The 9,735-nt window shown below is 47.8% G+C and overlaps 1 protein-coding gene across 1 annotated transcript; it reads left to right on the forward strand.

Moving 5' to 3' along the window:
* Positions 1 to 678: 678 nt before the first annotated feature.
* BSX (brain specific homeobox) lies at positions 679 to 3,829 on the forward strand. Its single transcript, XM_071449612.1, has 3 exons — positions 679 to 1,264; positions 1,994 to 2,190; positions 3,078 to 3,829. The coding sequence occupies exons 1-3, from the start codon at positions 997 to 999 to the stop codon at positions 3,315 to 3,317; spliced, it is 705 nt and encodes a 234-aa protein (XP_071305713.1). The 5' UTR covers positions 679 to 996; the 3' UTR covers positions 3,318 to 3,829.
* Positions 3,830 to 9,735: the final 5,906 nt, after the last annotated feature.

Here is a 9,735-nt window from a genome sequence, read left to right on the forward strand (position 1 = left end):
GAGAAGCGCCTTCTTTTAATTTCCCTGAGTTTAACATCAATAATTAGAGCAATTTTCCGAGATGCGAACCGAAATTATCTCGGCTATGATGTGGTGTATCACCCTCATTTGAGCAAATTGACTCCGGGGAAATGAATGGTGCAGATTAGAGGGGTGAGGAAAGGCAAAAAAAAAAAAAAAAAAAAAAGAAAAAAGACAAACAGAGGAAAGACCCAAAATAATAATAATTAAAAAAAAAGTGTTGGCGCAACAGAGAGCGGGGAAGGGATGGGAAGAACAAGGGATGGGAACAAGGGATGGGAACAAAACCGCGGTGGGATGAGAGCTGAGAGGGACGGGAGGAGCTGCGTGCCGGGGACAGGTTGGGAGCGGAGCGTGGGAAAGGAGCGCTGCTTTATTTTCCCCGAAGTTTTTTCCCTTCTTTATTTATTTATTTTTTAAAGGGAAAAAAACCCCAAAAACAACCAAAAAGCCAAAGCAGGAGATCCTCGCGCGTTGGGGGAAACGCTGGCAGCGGGGCTGGGCGCGCTGGTGCGGAGCCCTGCGCGGGGGAGGCTGCGGAGCTCTGCGGCTCCGGGCGGCTCCTGGCCCCCTCCTCGCCCCCTCCTCGCCCCCTCCTCGCCCCCGGGGTGCTCTGGGTGGCCCTGCAGGCCCGTCCCCCCCCCGCTCGCCATTGGCTCAGCGCGCATCCCCCTTCCCAGCGCGCCTCAAAGGCGCGCAGCGCCCCGCGCATCCCCGACGCGCCCGCCTCGCCTCCCCCGGCTCCGCCGGCTCATTTCTGCCTGGGGGATTCATATTTAAAAAAAAAAATATATTATTGTCGCTGTTTATTTTGACCGCGGATTGAAAAAAAAACCAAAACAATTCTTGATTTCTTTATTTACATCATCATTTTCATTTCTTCCCTGCCGGCCCGGGGGTGCAGCCGGCCGCCCCCCGTCTCTGCTGCCGCAGCCCGGCGCGGCTCCGTCCCTTGCCCGCTGCCCGAGGAGGGCCATGAACCTCAACTTCACCTCGCCCGTGCTGCCGGTCTCGACGGGCCGGCCCACCTCGTTCTTCATCGAGGACATCCTGCTGCACAAGCCCAAACCCCTGCGGGAGGTGCCCCCCGAGCACTTCCCCGGCTCGCTGGCCTCCCGCGTGCCCCTCTTGGACTATGGGTACCCCCTGATGCCCACCCCGACCCTGCTGGCGCCTCACCCGCACCCCGCCCTGCACAAGCCGGAGCATCACCACCACCACCCCTATTTCCTCACCGCCTCGGGTAAGTGCGGCTGCACCCGCCGGGTCCAGCTGGGGACTCGGGTGGGGACGCGGGTGAATCTTGGACATCCCTCGCCACCAGCCTGGCTGCATCCCCCAGGGCAGAGCCGCTCGCTCCGGGGCAGCCGCTCCGTTAGCGGATGTCCGAAACCTTGAGGGTTTCTCTCTCTCTGCCTTTAATTTTATTCTTTTTTAAACGCTTTTATTTTATAAAACCTCGCGTTTCCCTCTCGTTGTCCAAGCGGGCTCCGCTTCTCCATCTCCAGCAGCCCCGCTGTGGCTGCGCCGCTCCTCTCCCCACCCTGCGGAGGCTCTGCCCGTGCCCGGGCCCGTTCTTGCTCTTTGCAAGGAGAAAACCTCCCAAGTTTCCCAAGCCGCCTGCCAGCGGGGCCGTCAAGGATCGCTTCCCCCTCCCCAGGCTTTTCCAGGGCTCCCCCGGTGTTTTCCGTGCCCATTTCGTTGTGGTTTCCCCCCCGGGAGGGTTCAGGTGCCCGCGCCAGCCTCGAGTCCCCTCCGGTGGCGGCGCTGCCCGGGCTCCCTTCACCGGGAACTGCCAAACCCAAACCAATCAATCGACCTCAAAAAACGAAATCAACGAAAAAAACCACAAAAACCTCAAAGAGGCAGAGGCAGAGCCCACCCCGAGCCGCGGCGGGACGAGTCCGACATTTCGGGGGGTTTTCCCCGGTCCCCTCTCCCTCAGCCGGGTCCCCGCCGTGTGTCCCCCCAGGAATGCCGGTGCCGGCGCTTTTCCAGCACCACGCTCACGCCGAGCTGCCCGGGAAGCACTGCCGCCGCCGCAAGGCCCGCACCGTGTTCTCCGACTCGCAGCTCTCCGGCCTGGAGAAGAGGTTTGAGATCCAGCGCTACCTCTCCACGCCCGAGCGGGTGGAGCTGGCCACGGCCCTCAGCCTCTCCGAGACGCAGGTAGGGAGAGGGGACTGGCTCTGGCACCTGGCCCCAGCCCTCATCCCATGGGTCCAGCATCCCCGCATCCCGAGGAGCATCCCCATATCCCGGGGAGCATCCCCACAACCCCGGAGCATTCCCCCATATCCCGAGGAGCATCCCCCACATCCCGGGAGCATCCCCATATCCCGGGGAGCATCCCCATATCCCGGGGAGCATCCCCACATCCCAAAGAGCATCCCCACATCCCGAGGAGCATCCTCAAAACCTGAGGAGCATCCTCACATCCCGAGGAGCATCCCCACATCCCAAAGAGCATCCCCCATATCCCGAGGAGCATCCCCACATCCCGGGAGCATCCCCTACATCCCAAAGAGCGTCCTCACATCCCGGGAGCATCCCCATATCCCGGGGAGCACCTCCACATCCCAAAGAGCATCCCCACATCCCAAAGAGCATCCCCACATCCCGAGGAGCATCCCCCACATCCCGGGAGCCTCCCCATATCTCAAAGAGCATCCCCACATCCCGAGGAATATCCTCATATCCTGAGGAGCATCCCCATATCGCGGGAGCATCCCCCACATCCCATCCTTTCAGCATCCCCGGATCACTTCCATCATCCTGTCCCCGGCACCTGTTCCCAGCCCTCATCCCATGGATCCAGCATCCCCACATCCCGAGGAGCATCCTCCCATTCCAAAGAGCATCCTCGCATCCCGAGGAGCATCATCCCCACATCCCATCCTTTCAGCATCCCCGGATCACTTCCAGCATCCCCGCATCCCCTCCAGCATCCCCACATCCATATCACACCCAGCATCCTTCTCCTTTTAATTTTTCCCCCTCTTTTTCCCTTTTTTTCCCCCCCCCAATCTTTCCCCCGCTTTCCCTCCTCTCCCCAGGTGAAAACCTGGTTCCAGAACCGCCGCATGAAGCACAAAAAGCAGCTGCGGAAGACACAGGACGACCCCAAGCAGGCGGCCGGGGAGGAGAGCCGGGAGCAGAGCTCCCCCGAGCCCGAGCTGCCCGAACCGGCCGGGACCGAGCCCCGCAAGGGCCCCCCCGGGCCCTTCCTGCTGCAGGACCCCGAGGACGAGGTGGACATCCTGGAGGAGGGCGACATCTGCCCCCACCACCTCTAGCGGGCTCTGCTGCCTCTCCTTGGCCCCCGACGGGCTCGGGAAGGGGGCGCGGGTGTGGGGGAGCCCCTTCCCCTCCCTGGCCATGTCCCCGAGGGGGGACATGGGGACCCCGCGGTGCCCCCAGCATCGCCCCAAGGCCGGGCTTTGCTCGGAAATGAAAGGAGCCGAGGGTGTTTTAGGTTCCCCCTTTCCCTCCGAAACGTCGGAGTTTTTTTTTCCTCGTTCCCCGAACTTTTCCTCGGGTGTGAAATAAATGTGTACTCGTGGCAGCATGTTGTGGTTCCTGGGAGAGGCAGGCAGGGCGGATTTCACCCTTTATTCCCCGAATCCCTGAATCCTCGCCGCTCTCCCCACGCTCGCCCTCTCCATCCCCAGCGCGGGAGGTCGGGCAGAGCTTTTCCAACCGTGCGTAAATAAAAAAGATTTGTAAGGAAAACCCTCCGAAGGAACAGGTAAGGCAAAAGAAAAATAAAAATCCCGTTTATTTCATTCCGCTGTGGGGAAGCGAAGGGGGAGCATCACCAAGAACTCGATCTCGCCTCGGCTGCGCGGAGCAAACGGCGCTCCCAGGCAGAAAAAAGGGAATTTCTACAGCTTGGAGAAGCGTGGGCAGCGTGGTTCCTGCCCGGTTTAAAGGTGTGGATGCCGGATAATTCCATTTTCCTCTGAAACAGCCCCGGAGCGGCTCCCGCGCTCGGCTCCCGTCCCCTCCCGCCTCCCTGCGCTCAGCTGGAGCAGCCCCGCTTTGCCTTTACCTTCCTGCCAGGGAAATTGGGTTCATTTCCAGGTAAATTCTGATTTTTTAAAAATTTTTTTTATCATTCAGTTTTGGTTTTGGGCTGAGCTGCTGGCTGGGAAATGCGCCGGGAGCGCGGCGGAGCTTCAGCATCTCTGGGAGGAGATGTTGGGATTGGGATTGGGAATTTTCCCGGGAAAATTTCTGCTGAAAATTCTGAAAATTTGCTGAAAATTCTGAAAATTCTGGCTCAGCATCCCCTGCTGCAGCAGCACCACGGCGGCGTGGCGGGGTCTCCTGAGTGATTGAATTTATTTCCTTTTTTTTGTTGGTTTGTTTTTTGTTTTTTTTCTCGGGAATTTCATTTGGTTGTCTGGCGTTCTTAGCACTTTCAGGGCATTTTGGATGACGGGACATGTCGTTTTGTGAGGGGAAAACCTTTAATTTTCCTGTTTCATATATAAAATATAGATGATTGAAATGTGCGTGTTCGCTTCCTCTTTTTTTGTGAGCCTGCCATTCTAGTTTTTTACGTGAAAAATAAAGAATCACACATTGTGTTTAGAAGAAAACCCCCAACGCCCATCCACCTACCCAGGAAAAGCTGCGTGTTTTTAATAAATTCTTTCAGGACAAAATGCCACCAATCTCCCTAAAAAATTAGGATTTTGGAAGCAACCGCGTTTCTCGGCGGGGTTTGAAGCAGAGCCGGCTGGAAATGCCACTCCCAGCTCCGCTTTCTCCCTTTCTCCCAAATCCCGTGGGCAGGGAAGCGATGGGAATTTAAAAACCTGGGAATTTCGCACTTTTTCTGTGTATTTTGCTCTGGGATTGTTGTCAGCCTCCCCCCCACCCCGCAGGTTTCATCGGGAATTATTAAAATTAAGATCGGATCCACACGATATTGATGGGATCTGTAGGATATTGATGGGATCTGTAGGATATTTATGGGATCCACATGATATTGATGGGATCCACATGATATTTATGGGATACACATGATATTTATGGGATTTATATGATATTTATGGGACCCACATGATATTTATGGGATCTATATGATATTGATGGGATCTATATGATATTTATGGGATCTATATGATATTTATTGGATCCACATGATATTTATGGGATTCACATGATATTGATGGGATCCACACGATATTTATGGGATCCACACGATATTTATGGGATTCACATGATATTGATGGGATATATAGGATATTTATGGGATCCACATGATATTGATGGGATCCACATGATATTTATGGGATCCACACAATATTTATGGGATCCACACAATATTCATGGGATCCACATGATATTGATGGGATCCACACGATATTTATGGGATTTATATGATATTGATGGGATCCACATGATATTTATGGGATCCACACGATATTTATGGGATTTATATGATATTGATGGGATCCACACGATATTTATGGGATTTATATGATATTGATGGGATCCACATGATATTTATGGGATCCACACGATATTTATGGGATTTATATGATATTGATGGGATCCACACGATATTTATGGGATTTATATGATATTGATGGGATCCACATGATATTTATGGGATCCACACGATATTTATGGGATTTATATGATATTTATGGGATCCACACGATATTTATGGGATATTTTTTTTTTTTTTTTGACCACATTTGCCGCTGCTGTTCCAGGCTCGGGAATGGCTCGGGGCTGTCCTGGCTCTGCTCTGTGGTGTCGGATCCATGAGAAAAAGCTCAAAATACGACTCAAAAACCCCTCAAATCTCTGCTGTTGCTCCCGTGCCGCTCCAGGAACTCCCATCCCAAAGCGTTCCTGAGGATCAATAAAACAAACCCCACAACCATCTGCACCTTTGAGTGCTTTTGGGCGCCTTGGCTGACAATGAAAGCTAAAAAATCCCATTAAAAACCGAATATTCCCATTGCCAGGGGCGTCCCCATCCCTGCTGGACACCAGAGCCTTGCAGGGAACGGGAAGATTTGGGAATTTGCTTATCCCAGGAAATTTGGTGCGAAAAGCCCTGAAATGGAGGCAGCTGAAGGAGACGCTCACTGCCAGAGGAATCCCTGTGGAGATGGAAAAATAGCATTTCCAGAGAGTCTGGAGATGGAAAAATGGCATTTCCAGAGGGTCTGGGCAACCTTTTGGGAACAGGTTATTGGAGAATGGAGATGGTTCTGGGGAAAAGGAAGGGTTGGGCAGGCAGGTTTTGTTTCTGGCAGAGATTTTTTCGCTTGAAAGAAATAAAATGAGGTTTTATTCAGAGATTTTTTGACTTGAAATAAGTGAAATGAGATTTTATTCAGAGATTTTTTTCACTTGAAATAAGTGAAATGAGATTTTATTCAGAGATTTTTTTCACTTGAAAGAAATAAAATGAGGTTTTATTCTGAGATTTTTTCACTTGAAAGAAATTAAATTAGGTTTTACTCAGAGATTTTTTGACTTGAAATAAATAAAATGAGGTTTTACTCAGAGAGTTTTTGACTTGAAATAAGTGAGATGAGATTTTTTTCACTTGGAATAAGTGAAATGAGATTTTATTCAGAGATTTTTTGACTTGGAATAAGTGAAATGAGATTTTATTCAGAGATTTTTTTTCACTTGGAATAAGTGAAATGAGGTTTTACTCAGAATGTTTTTGACTTGGAATCAGTGAAAGGAGGTTTTATTCTGAGAATTTTTCACTTGGAATCAGTGAAATGAGGTTTTACTCAGAATGTTTTTGACTTGGAATAAGTGAAATGAGGTTCTATTCTGAGAATTTTTGACTTGGAATCAATGAAATGAGGTTTTATTCTGAGAATTTTTCACTTGGAATCAATGAAATGAGGTTTTATTCTTGGATCCTGACTTATTCCAAGCAGCTGATTTTTCCTTGCTCTTCCCAAGAAGTTTGAGGAGAAGGGGAGAGATTTCGAGCTCTCTCTCTTTTGTAAAAAAATAAAATTAATGTGTGCACTTGGGGAATGCTGCAGTGGAAGTGACTCGCAGGAAATAATTGCTGGAAACAGGAAATTTCGTCGGTGGATTTCCCATTTTTCAAGAAGATTGATTTTCATCAAAGTTCTTCAGTGAGTTGTTCTGAAATGAAATTGTGTTCTGGTGATTAATTTAATTCACCAGTGGTTAATGCTGTTTTTGTTGTTGTTTTCATTATAGAAAATCAACCCCCAATCTATGAAATCCTGCCATGATCCTTTGCTTTCTGTTTTGATTTTCAGCATTTCCCTGCATGCTGCCTCAAACATTTTCAACTTTTTTGGGTTTGGAAAGCAATTCCAACCCAAATTTTTTCATTTTCTAGCCAGACCTCCATAAAACCAGCTCAGATACAGATTTTAAGGGCATTTATAGAGCAAATAATTTGAATTTCTTGCTGTTACACACCCATGGAGGAGGCGGGGAAGGTGTAAATAACCCATGGCCAAGCCCAGCAATGACCTGGGCATGGTGCAAAATTCTTTTTATGGTTCCTCTCCTCATTTCTCTCTACTCCCTGCTGGATTTTGTGCATTTTTTATCACTGACATCCCGAGGGAGCTTCTCCTCTCTTCTGGTCACAACAACAACAGCATCACCTCAGCCAACTGCAAACAAGTCCAGCCTGGATGGTCCTGGCTTAAAAAGGGGCAGATTTTGGTCCTGGGTTTATCTCGTTTCTGGATTTCTTGTTCCTCAGGTTTACCTTATTTCTGGATTTCTTGTTCCTCGGGTTTACCTTATTTCTGGATTTCTTGTTGCTTGGATTGGTTTCTAGATTTCTTGGTTTTTTAGATTTATCTAGTTTCTAAATGTCTCATTTCTGGGGCTTGTTTCTAGATTTCTTGTTTCTTGTATTTATCTCATTTCTAGATTTCTTGTATTTATCTCGTTTCTAGATTTCTTGTATTTATCTTGTTTCTAGATTTCTTGTTTCTTGTATTTATCTTGTTTCTAGATTTCTTGTTTCTTGGGTTCTTCTTGTTATCAAGTTTTTTGTTTCTTGTATTAATATTGTTTCTAGATTTCTTGCTTTTTGGGTTCGTCTTCTTTCTAAATTTCTTGTTTCTTGGATTTATTTCTAGATTTCTTGTTTCTTGTATTGATCTTGTTTCTAGATTTCTCATTTCTTGGGTTTACCTTGTTTCTAGATTTCTCATTTATTGGATTTTTTTCCTAGATTTCTTGCTTCTTGGATTTGTTTCTAGATTTCTTATTTCTCTGTTTTATTTCTAGATATCTTGTTTCTTGGGTTTCTTTCTAGATTTCTTGGATTTGTTTCTAGATTTCTTATTTCTTTGTTTTGTTTCTAGATTTCTTGTTTCTTGGGTTTACCTTGTTTCTAGATTTCTCATTTATTGGATTTTCCCCCTAGATTTCTTGCTTCTTGGATTTGTTTCTAGATTTCTTATTTCTCAGATTTATTTCTAGATTTCTTGTTTCTTGGGTTTCTTTCTAGATTTCTTGGATTTGTTTCTAGATTTCTTATTTCTTTGTTTTGTTTCTACATTTCTCGTTTCTTGGGTTTACCTTGTTTCTAGATTTCTCATTTATTGGATTTTTTTCCTAGATTTCTTATTTCTCAGATTTATTTCTAGATTTCTTGTTTCTTGGGTTTACCTTGTTTCTAGATTTCTCATTTATTGGATTTTCCCCCTAGATTTCTTGTTTCTCAGATTTGTTTCTAGATTTCTTGTTTCTTGGGTTTACCTTGCTTCTAGATTTCTCATTTATTGGATTTTTTTCCCCTAGATTTCTTATTTCTCAGATTTGTTTCTAGATTTCTTGTTTCTCAGATTTGTTTCTAGATTTCTTGTTTCTCAGATTTATTTCTAGATTTCTTGTTTCTCAGATTTATTTCTAGATTTCTTATTTCTCAGATTTATTTCTAGATTTCTTGTTTCTCAGATTTGTTTCTGGATTTCTTGTCTCTTGGGTTCATTTTGTTTCTGGAGCCTGGCTGTGCCGTCGGGGCTGCCCCGTGGGGTGGAGCAGCTGCTGCCATGGTTCATCCCTGGGAAGGCAGGAGGGTGCAGATGCCTGGTCCTGACCCACAGGTGCCTTTCCTCCCTGGCAGGGTCAGTGCTCAGGGAAGAACTTGGGTTTAAGGAGGTTTTAACACCCGGGTTTGTGGTGGCAGCAGTGAAGGTGAGCGGCTCACGTTTCAGCCATTCCTGCAACCACTGCAGGAAACCATTCCTGAAACCACTGAAACCATTCCTGAAACCACTGCAGGAAACCATTCCTGAAACCACTGAAACCACTGAAACCACTCCAGAAACCATTCCTGAAATCACTGAAACCACTGAAACCATTCCTGAAACCACTGACACCATTCCTGAAACCACTGCAGGAAACCATTCCTGAAACCATTCTAGAAACCACTGACACCACTCCAGAAACCATTCCTGAAACCATTCCAGAAACCACTGACACCACTCCAGAAACCATTCCTGAAACCACTGAAACCACTGAAACCACTGCAGGAAACCATTCCTGAAACCATTCCAGAAACCACTGAAACCATTCCTGAAACCACTGCAGGAAACCATTCCTGAAACCACTGAAACCACTGAAACCATTCCAGAAACCACTGAAACCATTGAAACCACTGCAGGAAACCATTCCTGAAATCACTCCAGAAACCACTGACACCATTCCAGAAACCACTGA

The sequence above is a fragment of the Agelaius tricolor genome, unplaced genomic scaffold (genome assembly GCF_023055355.1).
Source record: "Agelaius tricolor isolate 1412-34295 unplaced genomic scaffold, bAgeTri1.0.p SCAF_29, whole genome shotgun sequence".
In the NCBI taxonomy this organism is placed as follows: domain Eukaryota; kingdom Metazoa; phylum Chordata; class Aves; order Passeriformes; family Icteridae; genus Agelaius; species Agelaius tricolor.

Bases quoted from the DNA above. Each gene is read 5' to 3' on its own strand.
- BSX (XM_071449612.1), top strand. From the start codon at position 997: ATGAACCTCAACTTCACCTCGCCCGTGCTGCCGGTCTCGACGGGCCGG. The intron at 1,265-1,993 runs GTAAGTGCGGCT...GTGTCCCCCCAG, and splicing joins CTATTTCCTCACCGCCTCGG to GAATGCCGGTGCCGGCGCTT. The intron at 2,191-3,077 runs GTAGGGAGAGGG...TCCTCTCCCCAG, and splicing joins TCAGCCTCTCCGAGACGCAG to GTGAAAACCTGGTTCCAGAA.